Source organism: Liolophura sinensis, chromosome 3, assembly GCF_032854445.1.
Source record: "Liolophura sinensis isolate JHLJ2023 chromosome 3, CUHK_Ljap_v2, whole genome shotgun sequence".
In the NCBI taxonomy this organism is placed as follows: Eukaryota; Metazoa; Mollusca; class Polyplacophora; order Chitonida; family Chitonidae; genus Liolophura; species Liolophura sinensis.
This window is the reverse complement of record NC_088297.1, coordinates 25,032,194-25,056,910: the sequence shown is the minus strand read 5'-3', so window position 1 is coordinate 25,056,910 and position 24,717 is coordinate 25,032,194. Positions and strand designations below refer to the sequence as shown.

At 43.0% G+C, this 24,717-nt stretch overlaps 1 protein-coding gene across 2 annotated transcripts; it reads left to right on the top strand.

Moving 5' to 3' along the window:
* The first annotated feature begins 56 nt into the window (after positions 1-56).
* LOC135463849 (ankyrin-1-like) lies at positions 57-9,288 on the top strand. Of its 2 annotated transcripts, XM_064741301.1 has the most exons (5): positions 57-133; positions 1,312-1,495; positions 5,528-5,710; positions 6,465-6,616; positions 7,618-9,288. In XM_064741301.1, exons 2-5 carry the CDS (start codon positions 1,375-1,377, stop codon positions 8,377-8,379), a joined length of 1,218 nt encoding a protein of 405 aa, XP_064597371.1. In that variant the 5' UTR covers positions 57-133; positions 1,312-1,374; the 3' UTR covers positions 8,380-9,288. The 2 variants fall into 2 exon arrangements, with proteins under 2 accessions (XP_064597371.1, XP_064597372.1); XM_064741302.1 differs by lacking the exon at positions 5,528-5,710.
* The last annotated feature ends 15,429 nt before the right edge of the window (positions 9,289-24,717 follow it).

Genomic DNA, 24,717 nt, shown 5'->3' with positions numbered 1-24,717 from the left:
TTCCACAGTGAGAAAAGGTACGAGTCAGTGTTATATAACGTCAACACCAACCTAGTGATGAATGCACCAACTTTTCTGGAAGTACATAACAACTTTTAAGATGCAACAAGTTTTCTCTGAGCTCAGACTTTGGGTACTGCAATGCAGTTGGTTGTTAGCGGCTACACTAGGCGCTTTAATGGGTGTAAAAAAAATACTCACCGGTGTGTTTTTGGGGCAAAGAGATTCGTTTCTGTCAAACTTCTAGTCCGGGTACACTGACTTTGTTGAGAAATGTTGGGATACGGTATATCAATGGCTGCTCAACCATAGACAGAGTGGAGCAAGCTTGTCTCAACGGTGGGATTGAGCAGCCATGAATATCCCGTATGCAATTATTTCTCAACCAAAAGTCAGTGTACTCGGACTATCAAACTTATCAAAAGTTCAATACCTGTCAGTGACTGTCGTTTAAGTTTGTGATTCAGGTAATGGTGAAAATATATGTATTAGGTAGTTTAGGGTTTAATCATATCAGCAGAAAAGACATTAAGTGGAACGAATGATATGGGTAGACCCTTTAAGTTAATATATTCCTGTAGATGTCAACACAACTACAGCCTGAGTACAGTGATTGATAGCTAAGAAAGACTCACTTGTTCTGTATTCTAACATTCATTTCTTCACACCAGAAAAATCCTGTCTATATACCTACATAGTTAACTTATAAATATAACCATGTGTCCATGGGGGTTTACGTCATACTTAAGATATATTTGTGAGTTGAATAATAATTCTCCAAGTTGTTGAATCATAATCATCAGCAATAAAGTAAAGACATTAACAACTGAGCATGAAGTATTACTATATCGTAATTAAACTTTCAGTTAATGGTGGGTTATGCTTTTGGTGTTGTCATTTGACGCCCGACGATTGAACAGTTATGCCACTGTAATTGCATTGAACATATTTTATTGCATCATACACACTGAGACTAGGAACAAGTTCTTGAAAACTTTCTGGAGTCCCTTTCTCTGAATGCAGTTGCAATTATGACAGTGTCTAAGGCATGCTGTGCATTGCTATTGTTGCGATGAAAAAGATGTTAAATGCCTAAGCCATGTATGGAAACAAAGCAAATGAAAATACAGCCATCTGTTCCATTTTGCCCATCAAACTAACAATCTTTGAGGGCTAACTAACCATACAAACTTCCCCAATATAAATGTTCTGTAAAGGATATCCATTTTATTCCGGTAAATTTTATTAACATTTATAAGTTTGATAACAAACACTTGTTTTATTTTAATTATAGTTTGATATATGTTTCAGTATCCGTTGTGACTGATCAAAAACAGAACAGCTTCATCTAAGGGGAGATAAATCTGTAGCAAGATGGCTGAGGAAGGATTAGATATCTATGAAGCAATAGGAAGAGGAAACAAACAGAGAGTTAATGAACTTCTGGACTGCGGGGAAGACATCAACCAGAAGTCTAACTTCCTGTCCCCGTTAGGTTGGTTCCTCTCCCCACTGCTTTTAGCTATATGTACTGTTGTTAGGGTTTATCACTTTGATTTCAGCATTAGCTTGATCATAACAGTGCATACATTTTTATAGTGCTGCCTCAACAGACTCACCAGACATTACCACAATTCTCACACCTGACTCACCAGACATTACCACATTTCTCACACCTGGCTCATGCTGACTCACCAGACATTACCACATTTCTCACACCTGGCTCATACTGACTCACCAGACATTACCACATTTCCCACACCTGGCTCATACTGACTCACCAGACATTACCACATTTCTCACACCTGGCTCATACTGACTCACCAGACATTACCACATTTCCCACATCTGACTCACCAGACGTTACCACATTTCCCACACCTGGCTCATACTGACTCACCAGACATTTCCACATTTCCCACACCTGGCTCATACTGACTCACCAGACGTTACCACATTTCTCACACCTGGCTCATACTGACTCACCAGAGGTTACCACATTTCCCACAACTGGCTCATACTGACTCACCAGATGATTCCACATTTCTCACACCTGGCTCATTCTGACTCACCAGATATTACCACATTTCTCACACCTGGCTCATACAGACTCACCAGACATTACCACATTTCTCACACCTGGCTCATACTGACTCACCAGACGTTACCACATTCCCCACACCTGGCTCATACTGACTCACCAGACGTTACCAAATTTTTTCACACCTGGCTCATACTGACTCACCAGACATTACCACATTTCTCACACCTGGCTCATACTGACTCACCAGACATTACCACATTTCTCACACCTGGCTCATACTAACTCACCAGACATTACCACATTTCTTGCACCTGGCTCATACTGACTCACCAGACATTACCACATTTTTCACACCTGGCTCATACTGACTCACCAGACATTACCACATTTCTCACACCTGGCTCATACTGACTCACCAGACGTTACCACATTTCCCACACCTGGCTCCTACTGACTCACCAGACGTTACCACATTTCTCACACCTACTCATACTGACTCACCAGACGTTACCACATTTCCCACACCTGGCTCATACTGACTCACCAGACATTACCGCATTTCCCACACCTGGCTCATACTGACTCACCACATTTCTCACACCTGGCTCATACTGACTTACCAGACGTTACCACATTTCTCACACCTGGCTCATACGGACTCACCAGACATTACCACATTTCTCACACCTGGCTCATACTGACTCACCAGACGTTACCACATTCCCCACACCTGGCTCATACTGACTCACCAGACGTTACCAAATTTTTTCACACCTGGCTCATACTGACTCACCAGACATTACCACATTTCTCACACCTGGCTCATACTGACTCACCAGACATTACCACATTTCTCACACCTGGCTCATACTAACTCACCAGACATTACCACATTTCTTGCACCTGGCTCATACTGACTCACCAGACATTACCACATTTCTCACACCTGGCTCATACTGACTCACCAGACATTACCACATTTCTCACACCTGGCTCATACTGACTCACCAGACGTTACCACATTTCCCACACCTGGCTCCTACTGACTCACCAGACATTACCACATTTCTCACACCTACTCATACTGACTCACCAGACGTTACCACATTTCCCACACCTGGCTAATACTGACTCACCAGACATTACCGCATTTCCCACACCTGGCTCATACTGACTCACCACATTTCTCACACCTGGCTCATACTGACTTACCAGACGTTACCACATTTCTCACACCTGGCTCATACTGACTTACCAGACAGTACCACATTTCTCACACCTGGCTCATACTGACTCACCAGACGTTACCACATTTCTCACACCTGGCTCATACTGACTCACCAGGCATTACCACATTTCTCACACTTGACTCACCAGACGTTACCACATTTCCCACACCTGGCTCATACTGACTCACCAGACGTTACCACATTTCTCACACCTGGTTCATACTGACTCACCAGACATTACCACATTTCTCACACCTGTCTCATTCTGACTCACCAGATATTACCACATTTCTCACACCTCGCTCATACTGACTCACCAGGCATTACGACATTTCTCACACCTGGCTCATACTGACTCACCAAACATTACCACATTTCTCACACCTGGCTCCTACTGACTCACTAGGCATTACCACATTTCTCACACCTGACTCACCAGACGTTACCACATGTCCCACACCTGGCTCCTACTGACTCACCAGACGTTACCACATTTCTCACACCTGGCTCATACTGACTCACCAGACATTACCACATTTCTCACACCTGGCTCCTTCTGACTCACCAGATATTACCACATTTCTCACACCTCGCTCATACTGACTCACCAGACATTACCACATTTCCCACACCTGGCTCATACTGACTCACCAGACGTTACCACATTTCCCACACCTGGCTCATACTGACTCACCAGACATTACCACATTTCTCACACCTGGCTCATTCTGACTCACCAGATATTACCACATTTCTCACACCTGGCTCATACTGACTCACCAGACATTACCACATTTCCCACACCTGGCTCATACTGGCTCACCAGACGTTACCACATTTCTCACACCTGGCTCCTACTGACTCACCAGGCATTACCACATTTCTCACACCTCGCTCAGACTCACCAGACATTACCACATTTCTCACACCTGGCTCATACTGACTCACCAGACATTACCACATTTCCCACACCTGGCTCATACTGACTCACCAGACGTTACCACATTTCCCACACCTGGCTCATACGGACTCACCAGACATTACCACATTTCTCACACCTGGCTCATACTGACTCACCAGACGTTACCACATTTCCCACACCTGGCTCCTACTGACTCACCAGACGTTACCACATTTCTCACACCTGGCTCCTACTGACTCACCAGGCATTACCACATTTCTCACACCTGACTCACCAGACGTTAACACATTTCTCACACCTGGCTCATACTGACTCACCAGACATTTCCACATTTCCCACACCTGGCTCATACTGACTCACCAGACGTTACCACATTTCTCACACCTGGCTCATACTGACTCACCAGACGTTACCACATTTCCACAACTGGCTCATACTGACTCACCAGATGATTCCACATTTCTCACACCTGGCTCATTCTGACTCACCAGATATTACCACATTTCTCACACCTGGCTCATACTGACTCACCAGACATTACCACATTTCTCACACCTGGCTCATACTGACTCACCAGACGTTACCACATTCCCCACACCTGGCTCATACTGACTCACCAGACGTTACCAAAATTTTTCACACCTGGCTCATACTGACTCACCAGACGTTACCCACGTTTCCCACACCTGGCTCATACTAACTCACCAGACATTACCACATTTCTCACACCTGGCTCATACTGACTCACCAGACGTTACCACATTTCCCAACACCTGGCTCATACTGACTCACCAGACATTACCACATTTCTCACACCTAACTCATGCTGACTCACCAGACATTACCACATTTCTCATACCTGGCTGAAAAGCGCACTGGCTCATACTACTAACTTAGCATTTTTTCCATCACAGCTTGCCGATCAGCTGACTGTAATAGCGTACCCCAAACTGACTCGATCATGCTGCAGATTGTGAATCAGGAGGTTGGTACTATATGGCGTACTTCTGCTTTTGTCATTTCATTAAACCTGTGTATCACCAATCAAATAGGTACCCTAATTGTTCAACTTTTTCAACCACTACTGCTGCCAGCTTATCTCCGACTTCATGACTGTGAGGTGACATTCAATTTCTGAACTGCTTACATTTTTTTTGTGTTTTTTTTCTTTTTGTGTTTACATGGAAGCTTGTCTCTCACATGACCAAACATGTAAATGTAACGTTTTCAGTTTCCTTCGGTTAACTACACACTACAGGTGAAATACACTTAGGTGTGATATGTTAAAGGTGATTCAGATGTTTTTATAAACATTGTTGTAAACATGTGTAGGTTATGCAGCAGAGTGTGAGCAGACAGAGATAGCCAGTCTTCTCCTGAGCAGAGGATGCGATGTCAATGTTGGGGGCCGCAGAATAAAAACACCTCTGTACATTGCCAGTCGTGCAGGCAATATTGCTCTGGTACAACTGTTACTGGAGCACTGTCCCAAACTACAACTGAAACATGTGAATGGTGAGTGTGCAGAGATGTATTGAGACACTGGAGGATTTATGTCCACATAAACATACAGTCTCTTCATTTTCGTTAATGCTTTTTAGATAACATACAAGTTCAGCCAGCATGAATTTCTTAACGAATACCCCAAATGACCATAACAGACATGCCCATTTTTGCTGATTCTGATAGCTTTTTTGAAAAGGTGTTTTGAGGTTTGCTTGGAACATGGGATGATATTCCACTGGAAAGATATAGGATTCTGCACCAAAAATAATAATTTGTGACATTTATTTTTCCTTAAGAAAAACTTAATTTTAAGTCAAATTTGAGGTCAGTTAGGGTATGTCACAGTAAAATGTACATTTTGACAGTATTTGAAAATAGGCAAGGCAAAGAGGTAAACAAATGATCTCTTCATCATTAAGGCAATGGAAAAGTTTTCCCTTCAAGTAACTGACTGAGTCTAATATGTCTATATTGTTTTTTTTCTGCATTTGTTTTTTGTTTTTTTGGGGTGGGGGTGTGGGGGTCGATTTTGTTTTAAGTGTTATTCAGACCTCCGCTGATCTCTAGCTGTATGACTACTGTAGCTGTCATTGGCTTGGCTGCAGCTTTAGGTCAGGAACTTTGTCAGGTATGAAGAAGGTGGTGAAGGGTAGTGATTTACCCCAGACACTCTGGTTCCCTCCCCCCAAACCATTCAGAAACATGACACTCACAGATAAGTGAAGAATTCTTGATTGCCACCTGAAACTCCAATCAATTTCAGGAAATACCCCCCTTCATGAAGCAGTTGTGCAGGGCCACACAGAGGTTGTACGAGAACTAATCAAGGCAGGAAGTGATGTCACATCTGTGAATAACGGGAAGGAGACCCCACTCCACATCGCCTGTTTGAAGGGCTTCACAGAGATCACTCGGGTAATAAGGGCGTGCCAGTTTCAATTGTTTTACAGACAGAATATCTCTGTTTTCAGTGTCGGAAATAAAAATAAAAACTTGGAAATTTATGGAAAATGATGTGAATTATCCTGGCGATTAACATGATGATCAGAAAACCTCGAAAATCAGGAAATTCACGAAAACATGGAGATCAGACAAAATGAAGAGGGAGATTTTTAGATTTTAGTTTCACAAGTGAGTCCGCTTACCCTTAAAACAGACTAAAACTGCGAGTGTGGCTCAAAAGAGGAATGATGATGTAGTTCAGATTAAACAGTGAGGAACACAGTTTGTGTTACGTCGACTGTTCAAGTGGTTTTACATAAAGTATACTGGAGATGACGAGCCTTCCTCCAGTATATATATCATATATCATATGTCAGACTGCGCACAATCCTTGAAACTCCTAGAAAGTGCTTGAAAAAAATACAATTTCATTTTCAAGTACTTGAAAGTCTTTAAAAAGACAAATACTCTTGGAAACTCCTTGAATATCTTAGTTTGTCCCGAACTTAAATATTGTCTGCTGACCGCTGAGTCTGTATATTGGGAGCTCGCTGATAATTCTCCCATAAACAGGGCTTCTGCTGGCGCTAGCCATTGTCGCAATTTTAGAACAGTTTTTTGAAATGGCGAAAATAACTTGCCAGAGGTTTTATTTTTCCACCTATAAAACTGATCGTGATCACAGCTAGAAGTGAAGCAGTGTATGGTGTTAAACAACACTGATCGTGATCACAGCTAGAAGTGAAGCCGTGTATGGTGTTAAACAACACTGATTGTGATCACAGCTAGAAGTGAAGCAGTGTATGGTGTTAAACAACAGTGATCGTGATCACAGCTAGAAGTGAAGCAGTGTATGGTGTTAAACAACACTGATCGTGATCACAGCTAGAAGTGAAGCCGTGTATGGTGTTAAACAGCAGTGAAATGAATAAATCAATCCAGATGATCGTGAAATCCACTGATTTTTTTTCCAGGTTTTGATTGAAGCTGGGAGTGATCTTTGTGCCACTAAAGGTAAACTGGGTGTGGAGCCTATTCACCTGGCAGCGTTTGGAGGGCATATTGAGGTTCTGACACTTCTTCTTAACGCAGGTATAAACATTAACACAGCCAAACTGGACAATGGAAGGACACCTTTACACATAGCAGCAATTCACAATTGTGTGGATTTCGTTGAGGCTTTGATCGCTAACGGCTGTGACCTTGACCCCATCAGTTCTGAGAACGAGGAGGCGAAAACGCCTTTACTGAAGGCTGTTGAGCTGGGCCATGTTGAAATCGCCAAAAAACTTGTTGCTGCTGGAGCAGACACAAATAGAGGTGACCGCTGGAGCGTGACTCCGCTTTTGACAGTCATGCTTCAAGGAAAGGCGGCCATTGCTAAGATGTTGATCCAAGCCGGCTGCGATGTGAATCTCGCCAGCCGTAATGGTGTCACGCCGTTCACCGCGTCTTTACGCAATGCTGCGGATTTGACGATGTTTTTAGTTGAGGCTAACTGTAAACTAACATTCACGGACAAAGAGCACCTAGCAAGAGCTGTTGAAATCGCGCCGAATGCGCAGCAGAGGATGCTGTTAATGCAAATTCAGCATGTCATAAGCAACCCACGCCCACTACTGCACTTGTGTCGGTCGTTGATTCGACACAGCCTGGGTAAGGGTTGCTGTAGTAAAACAGATACTTTGTGTTTACCCCATGAACTCAAGAACTACCTCAAATATCAAGACCTTTAAGAAGGTCACGACTGATCATTTACCAATGAGTATGTTAAAGTTGGCTGCTGGTACATTAATGAATCAAGGTAATTGATCAGTTCAAACAGACTGTAGATCACATCTACCAAAGACATTCACAAGAATGCAGACCTTAGTTTTTAGCTGGTTTGATGGGGCTTATTTGGGTTCAAATTCTATGTGAGGCTGGTTATACTGTGAGTCGGGGGAGTAGCCTAGCAGTTCACTAGTGGTATAAAAACCTTTTGTGTGATTGATGTAAACTATTGACTTATTAGTGGGCCTATCACCACTGAAACTTCAAAAGATTTCAAAGAAAACCAATAATTCATAAGCTAAGGTGATATGTCAGGTTTATTGTCTGAAAACACTCTGGATTAGCTCAACCTCCATGCATGCCTAGACTGTGAACTGTTATGAGAAACTGAAGGGAGAAACCCACATAAGGTCTGTACCCCAAACAGAAAGAAATACAGAAGACAACTCTCACAAAATTATTAAGGAACCTCTGCCAATAATTACCTCAGTAATATCTCACAATATGCAATGTGAAACCTGGGAAGAACACTAATGTGGAAGTCTTCATGTTGTAGAACGGCCGCTGAACATGCAGATGTTTCATACGCTGGGCTCTAAGTTTAGCCATCCAGGCAAAACATTCATAAGATCTGATTGTTTTATGTACGATGGGCTGTATTCAGGTTCGTGGGTGAAGAACCAAGAAGAGCCTCGAGGAAGCCACTTTCTTCTGCTAATTCCTGACAAACTTCCTAACCTAAAAAAAGTCTTTTAACAGTCAAGAGTTGGGTTTGATGTCATGTTTCTTAATAATTCTTCATACTTGATGTTTTTGTAGCATGACAAAGCCAGGTAAGGCTATTGAATGGTCTGAATTCCAGTCCCTTTGTATCCCTCTTATTTATTTACTTACTTATTTATTTATTTATTTATTTAAATTAAATACACCATGATAACGTGTACTGTTGAGTGTATTTTTCTGTACCAACTATCAGATCAGAACTTGGGCATTCTATTCATGCACTGGTATTTGATTGTTGTCTTAGGCGATGTTTAGGAGTACATTTAATTTGTATGACAGTCAAGCTTATGAGTAGTTCATCCACGAAGCCGTCCTCACACTTGCCCTCTTACATCATGCAAGTACATGTGGCTTGACTTAGTCTAGAACAACTTCAGTGCTGAGTAAAGATCTCAACTGAGACTTAAAGCACTTGGCTATACTAGAGATTTTTAGCAAACATTCTATATTCGCAAATCAAATTTTTCTGTATTTACCTAGAATCGCTCACATTATAGCCACCCAGTAAATATCTCGTACCTGTTCTGTTTATAGTGTAAATAATTCTAAAGTTGGAAAAGGATACATGTACTTACACATATACAGCGATGTGCTTGCTAATTGTAGGTACATTATTACTGATATTGAATGGTAACACGACCACATACAAGGCTGACATTTTGTGGAAGGTAATTATTTGGGTTATAGTACGCTAGCAAAAAAATTCAACAGAATTTCTCTGATCAAATAATTGGCCAAATGTCTCTGATATAGCTTCTTTAAGACACTGCCTACTGAACATGAAAGGATTAGATTCGGAATTAATTAGCGTCAATTTGTGAATAGGTGTGGAGTCACAGATCTGGCACAATGGGCCTAAGGAGCTTTTCCAGTAAGTTCCGAGGGAACATTCTTGATAATATGTGGCACTGAATCAGCCAGATATGTCACTGAGTGATGTGTACAACAACTGGTTGACACGTATCAGTATACTGGCTCAGGTGGGGCGTCTTATTTGCCTTCGGTAAGCCGTTTCAGTGAAGCAGCACTAGCTAAAAGAGTGGTGGAAATCTGTCCTGCAACAAGGAGGCACATTACATGCACTCTAAAGATTCCTTTGTCGTCATATGACTGAAAAATTGTTAAGTACGACATTAAACCTCAAGCACTCACTCACTCACTGAGTGATGCAGTTATTGTGGAAAATGATGTCGAAAGCATTTGTAAGTACTGTGTTATTTTTGGCTGCATCATCAATGGGTGACACCATATGTAGAGTGGTATTTTTTTTTTAAACACATCGATTTTGACTGTCCAAAATTTGTCTGTACAACAATCAAAGAGCAGGATTCAAATGTGAGGTGATTGCTCCAGTACTCACCACACGGCCAAAAATTCACAACTGCTGATGCTTTGTTGGAAGCTATACCCATAAAAATAAGGATGACAATCAGCTTGTGACACAGGTCTTCTCAAAAACAGTTTGTAACATATATTTCAGAGACAGTTCAGCTGGAATGTATCGTGAATTTTAATCGTGAGCATTACGCCATGAAGCCTATATACGTCAGATCAGTGGAACAGAGCCCTTGGTGAACATAAGTGTCAGTGTCACAGTAATTGCTTGCGTAAACCACTGTCGCGTGTTGGGCAATATTCATTGTTGAACATACAGTTTTAAGAGACTATGGGAGACAACTCTGTCAGTCGTATTGCTGGTTAAGTGATGAGTTACATGTATTGTTAAACTCTGGGATCACTGTTGTAAATGATATATTTTCTTATAAACTTTTCTAGTAAATTACATGGCTTTACAGTCATAAGTACATGTAAATGCATTTACTGAAAAAAAAAATAAAATAAAGGTGCAGTTTGAGAAATTTGATGTGGGTATGTCCAGTGAATGTTGGATGTGAAGATCAAACGCATGAGTTGAATGAATGAATGAATGCTTGGAGTTTAATTTTGTATGTCATATTTTTCTGTGATATGAACAGGAGTGATTAGTTGTGAGTACTTACACTGTGTCGTCTTGTGGCAGGGCAAGTTCATGCTGCCATAGTGCTGCCGCCACTGCAGTATTATGCCAGAGACACCAGACATGACACCCTACCCAGTCACCTGGCCAACCAGTCCCGTTTCCGTGCTCCAACCTCTCAGTGCTCAGCGACAGGCGAGGCAGTTACGAGTACCATTTTTAAAGCGTGGGATATGACCCGACCTGGGTTTGATCCCTTTGTCTCCTGACTTTGAGGCAGACGCTCTAACCATTTGAGCAGTGAGCTCCAAAGAATGACTGAACCCACTGCAAGTATATTTATTGATTTGACTGGTGCTTTATACTGTACTCACTACAAGTATACAACAACTATGTGGTCTGCAAAATGTATGGCACAGGTAATAAGACTGACCGGTTGACTAGTATTAACACCATCCTCAAAAATATTTCACTTGTATGATGATGGTCAATGTAAGTGTAAAAAACCACCAGCTTCTGGTAAATAACTGAACAACACACAGATTTCCACCACATTGAGTTGGAATGTGATAAACTTCATGTAAGATGGTCTGAGCAGCCCTGTGAAAAGCGTCACCTGCTTATTGCTACCAGGAAGTTCCTCTTTTCCAGTGGTTAATTCATTTGCTTAGCACAATTGTGCATTGTAAAGGGCGGATGGTACAAGCACACAAACCGGTGATGTCATACCAGAAGCCAAAGAAAAAGAATAGCTCACATGGCTACAATGCTCAGCTAGAGGAGACAACGGCCTGCATACCTACAACGCTCAGCTAGAGAGACAGAAAGGCACACATGGCTACAACGCTCAGCTAGAGGAGACAGAACGGGCCGCATGTCTACAACGCTCAGCTAGAGAGACAGAATGGCCCACATGGCTACAACGCTCAGCTAGAGGAGACAGAACGGCCCGCATGTCTTCAACACTCAGCTAGAGGGACAGAGTGGCCCACATGGCCACAACACTCAGCTAGAGGAGACAGAATGGCCCGCATGTCTACAACGCTCAGCTAGAGAGACAGAATGGCCCACATGGCTACAACGCTCAGCTAGAGGAGACAGAATGACCCGCATGTCTACAACGCTCAGCTAGAGGGACAGAGTGGCCCACATGGCTACAACGATCAGCTAGAGGAGACAGAACGGCCCACATGGCTACAACGCTCAGCTAGCGAAAACAGAATGGCCCATATGGCTACGCTCAGCTGGAGGAGACAGAACGGTCCACATGTCTACAACCCTCCGCCAGAGAGACAGAATGGCCCACATGGCTACAACGCTCAGGTAGAGGAGACAGAACAGCCCACATGACTACAACGCTCAGCTAGAGGAGACAGAACGGCACACATGGCTACAACACTCAGCTGGAGGAGACAGAACGGCCCACATGGTTACAACGCTCAGCTAGAGAGACAGAATGGCCCACATGGCTACAACACTCAGCTAGAGGAGACAGAATGGCCCACATGGCTACAACGCTCAGCTGGAAAAGGAAAAACCGCCCACATGGCTACAACGCTCAGCTAGAGGAGACAAAACGACCCACATAGCTACAACGCTCAGCTAGAGGAGACAGAATGGCACACATGGCTACAACGCTCAGCCAGAGGGGACAGAACAGCCCACATGGCTACAACGCTCAGCTAGAGGAGACAGAATGGTCCACATGGCTACAACGCTCAGCTAGAGGAGACAGAATGGTCCACATGGCTACAACGCTCAGCTAGAGGAGACAGAACAGTCCACATGGCTACAACACACAGTTAGAGAGACAGAATGGCCCACAGGGCTACAACGCTCAGCTAGGGGAGACAGAAAGGCCCGCATGTCTACAACCCTCAGCTAGAGGAGAGAGAACGGTCCACATGGCTACAACGATCAGCAAGAGAGACAGAATGGTCCACCTGGCTACAACGCTCAACTAGAGGAGACAGAATGGCACACATGGCTACAACACACAGTTAGAGAGACAGAATGGCCCACATGGCTACAATGCTCAGCTAGAGGAGACAGAAAGGCCCGCATGTCTACAACCCTCAGCTAGAGGAGACAGTACGGTCCACATGGCTACAACGATCAGCAAGAGAGACAGAATGGTCCACCTGGCTACAACGCTCAACTAGAGGAGACAGAATGGCCCACATGGCTACAAGGCTCAGCTAGAGAGACAGAATAGCCCACATGGCTACAACGCTCAGCTAGAGGAGACAGAATGGCCCGCATGTCTACAACGCTCAGCCAGAGGGACAGAATGGCCCACATGGCTACAACGCTCAGCTAGAGGAGACAGAACGGCCCGCATGTCTACAACTCTCAGTTAGAGGAGACAGAACGGTCCACATGGCTACAACGATCAGCAAGAGAGACAGAACGGCTGACATGGCTACAACACTCAGCTGGAGGAGACAGAATGGCCCAAATGGCTACAACGATCAGCAAGAGAGACAAAACGGCACACATGGCTACAACTCTCAGCTAGAGGAGACAGAAGGGCCCACATGGCTACAACGATCAGCTAGAGGAGACAGAACGGCACACCTGGCTACAACGATCAGCAAGAGAGACAAAACGGCACACATGGCTACAACGCTCAGCTAGAGGAGACAGAATGGCCCAAATGGCTACAACGATCAGCAAGAGAGACAAAACGGCACACATGGCTACAACTCTCAGCTAGAGGAGACAGAAGGGCCCACATGGCTACAACGATCAGCTAGAGGAGACAGAACGGCACACCTGGCTACAACGATCAGCAAGAGAGACAAAACGGCACACATGGCTACAACGCTCAGCTAGAGGAGACAGAACGGCCCACATGGCTACAGTGATCAGCACGAGAGACAAAACGGCACAATGGCTATAACGCTCAGCTAGAGGAGACAGAACGGCCCACATGGCTACAACGATCAGCAAGAGAGACAGAACGGCTCACATGGCTACAACGATCAGCTAGAGGAGACAGAACGGCCCACAAGGGTACAATGCTCAGCTAGAGGAGACAGAACAGTCCACATGGCTACAGTACTCAGCTAAAGGAGACAGAACGGCCCACATGGCTACAACGCTCAGCTAGAGGAGACAGAACGACCCACATGGCTACAACACTCAGCTAGAGGAGACAGAATGGCCCACCTGACTACAACAATCAGTTAGAGGAGACAGAACGGCCCACATGGCTACAACACTCAGCTAGAGGAGACAGAACGGTCCACATGGCTACAACGCTCAGCTAGAGGAGACAGAACGGTCCACATGGCTACAACGATAATCAAGAGAGACAGAACGGTCCACATGGCTACAACACACAGCTAGAGAGACAGAATGGCCCACATGGCTACAACGCTCAGCTAGAGGAGACAGAAAGGCCCGCATGTCTACAACCCTCAGCTAGAGGAGACAGAACGGTCCACATGGCTACAACGATCAGCAAGAGAGACAGAACGGTCCACCTGGCTACAACGCTCAACTAGAGGAGACAGAATGGCCCACATGGCTACAACACTCAGCTAGAGAGACAGAATGGCCCACATGGCTACAACGCTCAGCTAGAGGAGACAGAACGGCCCGCATGTCTACAACGCTCAGCTAGAGGGACAGAGTGGCCCACATGGCTACAACCCTCAGCTAGAGGAGACAGAACGGCCCGCATGTCTACAACACTCAGTTAGAGGAGACAGAACGGTCCACATGGATACAACGATCAGCAAGAGAGACAGAACAGCTCACATGGTTACAACACTCAGCTGGAGGAGACAGAACAGCCCACTTGGCTACAACGCTCAGCTAGAGGAGACAGAATGGCCCAAATGGCAACAACGATCAGCAAGAGAGACAAAATGGCACACATGGCTACAACTCTCAGCTAGAGGAGACAGAACGGCCCACTTGGCTACAACGCTCAGCTAGAGGAGACAGAACGGCCCACATGGCTACAACGATCAGCAAGAGAGACAAAACGGCACACATGGCTTCAACTCTCAGCTAGAGGAGAGAGAAGGGCCCACATGGCTACAACGATCAGCTACAGGAGACAGAACGGCCCACATGGCTACAACGATCAGCAAGAGAGACAAAACGGCACACATGGCTACAACGCTCAGCTAGAGGAGACAGAACGGCCCACATGGCTACAGCGATCAGCACAAGATACAAAACGGCACACATGGCTATAACGCTCAGCTAGAGGAGACAGAACGGCACACATGGCTACAACGATCAGCAAGAGAGACAGAACGGCTCACATGGCTACAACGATCAGCTAGAGGAGACAGAACAGCCCACATGACTACAACGCTCAGCTAGAGGAGACAGAACAGCCCACCTGACTACAACAATCAGTTAGAGGAGACAGAACAGCCCACATGGCTACAACGCTCAGGTAGAGGAGACAGAAGGGCCCACATGACTACAACGCTCAGCTAGAGGAGACAGAACGGCCCACATGGCTACAACGCTCAGCTGGAGGAGACAGAATGGCCCACATGGCTACAGTACTGCTAGAGGAGACAGAACGGCCCACATGGCTACAACGCTCGGGTAGAGGAGACAGAATGGCTCACATGGCTACAACACTCAGCTAGAGGAGACAGAACGGCCCACCTGACTACAACAATCAGTTAGAGGAGACAGAACAGCCCACATGGCTACAATGCTCAGCTAGAGGAGAAAGAACAGCCTACATGGCTACAACGCTCAGCTAGAGGAGACAGAACGGCCCACATGGCTACAACGCTCAGCCAGAGGAGACAGAACAGCCCGCATGTCTACAACGCTCAGCTAGAGAGACAGAACAGCCCACATGGCTACAACGCTCAGCTAGAGGAGACAGAACGGCACGCATGTCTACAACGCTCAGTTAGAGGAGACAGAACAGCCCATGTGGCTACAAAGCTCAGTTAGAGGAGACAGAACAGTCCATATGGCTACAACGCTCAGCTAGAGGAGACAGAACGGCACACATGGCTATAACGATCAGCTAGAGGAGACGGAACGGCCCACATGGCTACAACGATCAGCAAGAGAGACAGAACGGTTCACATGGCTACAACAATCAGCTAGAGGAGACAGAACGGCCCACAAGGGTACAATGCTCAGCTAGAGGAGACAGAACAGTCCATATGGCTACAACGCTCAGCTAGAGGAGACAGAACGGAACACATGACTACAACGCTCAGCTAGAGGAGACAGAACGGTCCACATGGCTACAGTACTCAGCTAGAGGAGACAGAACAGCCCGCATGTCTACAACACTCAGCTAGAGAGACAGAATGGCCCACATGGCTACAACACTCAGCTAGAGGAGACAGAACGGCCCACCTGACTACAACAGTCAGTTAGAGGAGACAGAACGGCCCCACATGGCTACAACGCTCAGCTAGAGAGACAGAACGGCCCACCTGACTACAACAATCAGTTAGAGGAGACAGAACGGCCCACATAGCTACAACGCTTAGAGGAGACAGAACAGCCCATATGGCTACAATGCTCAGCTAGAGGCGACAGAACGGTCCACATGGCTACAACGCTCAACTTAAGGAGACAGAACGACCCACATGGCTACAACGCTCAGCTAGAGGAAACAGAACAGCCCGCATGTTTACAACGCTCAGCTAGAGAGACAGAATGGCCCACATGGCTACAACGCTCAGCTAGAGGAGACAGAACGGCCCCCATGTCTACAACGCTCAGTTACAGGAGACAGAATGGTCCACATGGCTACAACGATCAGCAAGAAAGACAGAACGGCCCATATGGCTACAACGCTCAGCTAGAGGAGACAGAACAGCCCACTTGGCTACAACGCTCAGCTAGAGGAGACAGAACGGCCCACATGGCTACAACGATCAGCAAGAGAGACAAAACGGCACACATGGCTACAACGCTCAGCTAGAGGAGGCAGGACGGCCCACATGACTACAACGCTCATCTAGAGGAGACAGAATGGCCCACATGGCTACAACGCTCAGCTAGAGGAGACAGAATGGCCCACATGGCTACAACACTCAGCTAGAGGAGACAGAATGGCCCACCTGACTACAACAATCAGTTAGAGGAGACAGAACAGCCCACATGGCTACAACGCTCAGAGGAGACAGAACAGCCCACATGGCTACAACACTCAGCTAGAGGAGAAAGAACGGCCTACATGGCTACAGCGCTCAGCTAGAGGAGACAGAATGGCCCACATGGCTACAACGCTCAGTTAGCGGAGACACCACGGCCCACATGAGTGCAACACTCAGTTAGAGGAGACAGAACGGCCCACATGGCTACAGGGATCAGCTAGAGGAGACAGAACAGCCCACATGACTACAACGCTCAGTTAGAGGAGACAGAACAGCCCACACGGCTACAACGCTCAGCTAGAGGAGACAGAACGGCCCACATGACTACAACCCTCAGCTGGAAGAGACAGAATGGCACACATGGCTACAGCGACCAGGTAGAGGAGACAGAACGGCCCACATGGCTACAACGCTCAGCTAGAGGAGACAGAACGGCCCACATGGCTACAACGCTCAGCTAGAGGAGACAGAATGGCACACTTGGCTATAATGCTCAGCTAGAGGAGACAGAATGGTCCACATGGCTACAACGCTCAGCTAGAGAAGACAGAACCGCCCACATGGCTACAACGCTCAGCTAGAGGAAACAGAACGGCCCACATGACTACAACACTCAGCTAGAGGAGACAGAACGGCCCACATGACTACAACGCTCAGCTAGCGGAGACAGGAATTTATTTGCTTGGTGTTTTTCCCCATACTGAAGAAAACCACGACCATCCATAGGTTACCTGGAGATGCACAAGCTGAGAGGAAGCCATCATGAACTGAACTTTGAAGTCACAGCAATCACACTGATGTGATGCTCATGCTGCCACATAGCCCTAACTAGTCTGCCAAGGAGGCAAGAAAATCTCCAAACTTTATTGGAGGCTGGGATTGAATCCCCACCCATTTGAATAAAACTAGACATGGCAACTGCATCGCCAAGACCTTATCTCCCACAGCCAGGAAATAACTTAGAATGAATGAATGCTTGGGATTTAACGATTTAACAATTGTTCAATCATATGACGAGGGGTGATTAGGTCTGCGTACATATACTGTGTCTTCATGTGGCAGGGCGAGTCCATGACACCAAAGTGCTGTTGCCACTGCAGTATTATGTCAAAGACACCAGACATGACACCCTACCCAGTCACATTATACTGACACCAACCAGTGTTGTTTCAAGGCTGCAACATGTATCAAGTCTTTGGCATGACCCAACCTAGATGTGATCCAGGGTTTCCTGACTTCGAAGAAATAACTTGAAACTTTTGATAACAAAGACAACAGAATTCCAGTTGATTGCCCTTCAAAGTAAGGCCCTTTTTATTGTGTTTTATTTATCGACTACAATCAATTAACAATGCAAGCATAAGTTGCCCTTTATATTCAGTTTTCAGAAGTAGATCCCAACACTTGAGGTACAAGTTGTCATAAATTTCAAACAGAATCAACAGCACTTTATAGTAATAACAAGACTACATATCTTACAAACTCGCTAAACAGAGCTCGATTTTGAAAAAACAACTTTGTACACGTTAAAAATCCTAGATGAATCTTTTTCGTATAACTTCAAAAACTGGAAATACAAAAAAAAAAAGTTAACAAACCCATAGGAAATGGTTATCAAATTCAGGAGGTGAAATGTCAAATTATGGAATATCGCCCTACGAAAAGGGAAGTAACACATTACACTTCACTGGCAAAATAGAAAGTTGATGCAGAACATGTGGATACCATGTGTTGATGTGGTGCTATTACCTACTATACCACCTGAGTAACTGTACTCAGACACCTGCTAACATGGTGATATCCAAGTAACTTCAATCAAGCTGTTGTACAAATAGCTTAAGCCATGGTGTACAACAAGCTGTCGAAATGGAACTTTACAAGTACCTGATAGCATGGTGGTGTACAAGCAGCTGCAAACATGGTGTTGTACAAGTAGCCGCTAACATGGTGTTGTACAAGTAGCTGATGACATGGTGTTGCACAAGTAGCTGCAAACATGGTGTTTGTACAAGTAGCTGTTGACATGGTTTTGTACAAGTAGCTGTTGACATGGTGTTGTACAAGTAGCTGCTGACATGGTGTTGTACAAGTAGCTGCTGACATGGTGTTGTACAAGTAGCTGATGACATGGTGTTGTTCAAGCAACTACTAACACAGTGTTGTACAAGTAGCCGCTAACATGGTGTTGCACAAGTAGCTGTTGACATGGTGTTGTACAAGCAACTACTAACAGTGTTGTGCAAGTAGCTGCAAACATGGTGTTGCACAAGTAGCTGCAAACATGGTGTTGTACAAGTAGCCGCTAACATGGTGTTGTTCAAGTAGCTGTTGACATGGTGTTGTACAAGTAGCTGCTGACATGGTGTTGTACAAGTAGCTGATGACATGGTGTTGTACAAGCAACTACTAACACAGTGTTGTACAAGTAGCTGCTAACATGGTGTTGCACAAGTAGCTGTTGACATGGTGTTGTACAAACAACTACTAACATAGTGTTGTACAAGTAGCTGCAAACATGGTGTTGTACAAGCAGCTGCTGACATGGTGTTGTACAAGTAGCTGATGACATGGTGTACAAGTAGCTGCTGACATGGTGTTGTACAAGTAGCTGCTGACATGGTGTTGTACAAGTAGCTGCTGACATGGTGTTGCACAAGTAGCTGCTGAAATGGTGTTGTACAAGCAGCTACTAACACGGTGTTGTACAAGTAGCTGTTAACATGGTGTTGTACAAACAGCTCCTACCATGGTGTTGTACAAGTAGCTGCTGACATGTTGTTGTACAAGTAGCTACCAACATGGTGTTGAACAAGTAACACAGATAGGTTTTACCACAATGTCTCACGTCAAACACACTAACTTTAGCTTCCTTTTTGAAGTAAAAATATCAGGTCCTGAGGATTTTACAAGAACGTTGCATTTAAGTGGGTTTCCATGAATCCTGTCCTTATTTTTTGGACACACAGGGGAACCGTGAAAATGTGTGACAAGACACAGCTAATCAAAACTTGTGAATTGTCAGAATACCAATATCAAGTTTTTCAGTGCACACCTGGATTTTTCAATGCACACCTGGATTTTTCAGTGCACACCTGGATTAGACCTTATATACTTGTTTTCAAAACAGCACTGAGTTATGCCTGTTAGTGTTTGATGTGTAGAAGGTTTTGGGCTGGGACATTTAATGTGTGCAACTTGAACATGGCAACCACATCATCATAATCAGTTTAATATTTGTGATTGAATTTTTTTTGACAGTTAAACCAAAATGTTTATGAAATGATAAAAAATGTGATTTAAATATGTACCCTTAAACAGAATGAGCATGAAACCAGTGGCTCTAATATCTTACTGCCATTCTTACTCCTGAACAGAAGTTTGAACAGAAAAATATTCCCATCGTGTTGTGGGCATTGTCAGCAGCAGTTTTAACACCATGTTGTTGTGGTTATGGTTCAAGTTGTGGGATGTTCAGACTGAGCATGCCTTAGCTTGTCATATACATTTGATTTCTTCTAACAAAATATTCTGAGATCAGATATATTCCTCAGATCAAAATATTCCTCAGATCCAGAAATATGATCTCCATGGTTAGTTTCTGGTTCAGAAGCATGAAGGCCAAATCTTAATCATTATATAATGAATGACTTTTTAATAAGGTTAGAGAGTATGCGAATCAAAAGCTTAATGGTCATGACAGAGGAGTTATCTCCCTTTCTGGTCTGACATCTCCACTTCATTACATGGTGAGGTAACATGGAGATTGACAAACCTGTGATGAATTAAAAGAAAACTTAACCTATTTTCATAGTTTTAAATACATGTACCATAAGTCAAAAGCCATCAAAATAAAACAATTAAAATTTTCAATGATTGTTGCCAGTTGCACAGATTCAAATGCATCTTCTTTAGCTGTGTCTAGTCACAAGTGGACATCACCACATTTTTGTAATGTTGTAAAACTATTACCAACTACATATTTTGGTAAACTTTTTACTTTGGTAAAGAGAAATAAATCTACACACATTGCTGCCTACAGATTTCAGGTTCATGACTGAAAAATTGAAATCACTATTTTGGATATTGTAAGTAAGTTTTGAAACACCTGAGCATCTTTGGACATGAACATTTTTATAAACTTTCCCAAAAGCACTGAACACATTTTCCAGTACGAGCTGTTTTCTTTTTTTCCTCTTCCATTTTTTTTTTGTAAAATTCACATTGCCTTCATATTACAAAGACATTTAGTCTGAATGAGCACATCGCTTCTATGAAATCTGCACCATTTTATTCCAACACTACACGGTATAATTTGGACTGAGCACAACAACACAATTATCTGCACAAAAACTCTCGCAATATAGCACAAATTTGCTTTCCCATTTTTTCTTTTTTTTTCAAAATTCAGCACAAATGCAAGGCTTTAGCACAAGTGTCAATGAAAGTAATATATCAAGCAGGTTTTGTGTTTCTTTGTATAAAATGACTACTTTGCCTAAGATTGGGTAAAATGCAATGACGATCTACGAAAAGCACCTATACGCACTATGGTACTTATATACATGAACACTTATATATCTATATTGTGTATATATATATATATATATATTTTTGCTACTTCAACAATTATAACATGTATATACAAACACTTGCTTTAAAGTGTGAACAAACATATGTTGAATGGAAAAAAAACTCCATTTCTCTTAACAACAAAATGATCCTTGTGATGATGGCTTTCCGTACTTGATGAATGAGTGGACTACATGCACGTTATACAGATACCGAGATTTGAGTTATCACCGGTAACATCAATTCTTGGGGAAAAAAGACAAAAAAAAAAAAACATTTAATTCTCAAAACTTGACATTAAAATTCAAACAAAACCTAAAGAAATACAAGGTCACAATAAATGGTAATAAATTCCCACAGGGGGGCCTGGAAAATAGCTGCCGACACAAGATCAACCTGATGTTCTCACCAAGTCACCGTGGTAACTGGTTGACATTTTCCTGGATATGACTTCAATTAAGAAAAAAAAAATTCAGAATTTTTGAGAAATTCTCAGCCAACTGCACTGGGCATAAAGTTTAGAATTTTTCCTACAAACATGCAAATTTTTTTTTTGTTTTCTTTTTTTTGTGTTTTTTACAATTACAAATTGAATGTAACATATAACAACCTTAAAGTTGTCTACAAACATCCTTTAACATGGTTTCATATTTAGTGGCATAATTTCAAGGTTTCTGTTAAATTTTCTTACAAAAGAGAGAAAAAAAAAATCATCATCACCAAAAAGTGAAAAGAAAAAATGTGTCGTCTGGAAATTACTGAGTCACCGGCTTCCCAGAGGTCATAAACAATTATGCAAACTTAGCACACAGGTCTCGAGAAATCGTAATTGACAACACGCCAATTGGATTATTACGGAATCAATCTAATTTACACCTTATCACTGTATAAAAATCAACATCAGCAGTAGTTTTACACAAAGCAGCAGTAACTGAGATACCTATCATTCAGCATATTCAGCGTGAAAATTTCACATAGGCCCTACTCCAGGTTTTATACTAACATGGAATTTTTTCCCCTTATTTTCATTTGTTTAAAACTTATTATAGTAAACAAACAAGTCATTATTCACTCCTCTGGAATAATTTCAGAAACCTTTGTTGTATTTCCTACCATTCGAACTACCTGGCGTATTCAATAAACCGCACTTAGAGGAAAGCACTCCAAGAGTTATGTCCCCTTAACAGTCTGAGAAAGGTGGTGCAAAGACCACTCAATGTAAAAAAATCATATGTGGATTGAAAATGACACAAAGGAAGACTCACTGAAGGCTCCTCTGTTATTCTTTTCAAAGTCACTTGACAGAAAAAAAATGTTTGGCTACATTTCTGTTTTTAAAACTCAATTTTAAAGAAACATTCCCTTTACATATCAAGAAATTCCAATATATATATAATAAACCAAAAAGCATGTTTGCCATAGCAACAATAACAACAACAGTAACAATCAAATGCAATTTCTATGTACAGTTTTTTTAAATGCAAAAATCTGGCCAATGGAACATTCCATCAAAGAATATCCTCATCTAAGAGCTACAAAAAAACACTAACCAGTAAAATTTAAGGATAAATGTATCCAAAAAGACGATGAGTATAATATTAATGATTGGAGAAAGTGTGGGATGGGATTCATGCAGACTTACATATACACTGACTCAATGTCACCTTATGTACGGAAATGACAAAGATGAAAAATGGCCAACCATACAAGTACATATACACAAACAAACAAGTCACCTTATGTACGGAAATGACAAAGATGAAAAATGGCCAACCATACAAGTACATATACACAAACAAACAAGTCACCTTATGTACGGAAATGACAAAGATGAAAAATGGCCAACTATATAAGTACATATACACAAACAAACAAGTCACCTTATGTACGGAAATGACAAAGATGAAAAATGGCCAACCATACAAGTACATGTACAATGGTAACGTTTTCTCCCCTTTAGGGGAGTGCAGAAGTTATCAGACAATAGCTATGTTTGTTGTGAACACGTAACTAAAATTTGTAAAGCTTAAGGTCATCAATTTTGTGACACCCAAAGTAAGCTTCATGCATCACTCACACATAATGAAATGAATTCTGAATGCTAAGGATGTATCTGCTGCAAACGATGGTCAAACACGGGACAAGATTTGAAAGTGAATATAATTTCCATCTTGCATTATTGCTCCGGAAAAAGAAAAAAAAAGTTAAAAAATTCACGCCTTGATAAAGCTTAACAAGCACCTGAGTCCACTTGTGCACAAGTAGAATTGACTGTGACTCTCTGGCAGTCCACTGACTCTGAACTGTTATTCAACCTCATCAAGTTAGAGACAGAGTGCAAAAATTAAAATTGAAAACAAAAAGTCTAATAATTTCCTTTGTCATAAGGCCAAACTAAGATTCTTGTGGAAATTAAAAGTAAAATTTTAAAGATTTAAAAATCTGTAAGATGTCACGTTTTAATTATAACCAGATCAGTACAACACAAAACACGGCGGATTTAAGGACAAAAATCTGAATCAAAAAGAAGTGGATTTCAAGTTAGAAGACAAGACAAAAAAAAGATTCCATAAAAAGTTGACCTAATTAATGGTGTAAATTCTAAATATGCATGCTTTGTTTACTATGAATACACCTGTACATGTCCTAAACATTGCATGAAAGTTATCATCTTAACCAAGCAAAGCAAAAAATACAAGAATAAAAACGACTGAGAACACAGCGAAATTAAGGCTCACATTACATATTCATTAATTCCAATTAATAAGCATCTTGAACAAGTCTGCATCGCTTAACTTTGCTTGCCAGTTAGTGTGATGATTTTGTTTTTGAGCAATGACCTGTATAAATGCATGTATTCTCACTGTACAGTCGGCCATACAGCCTGC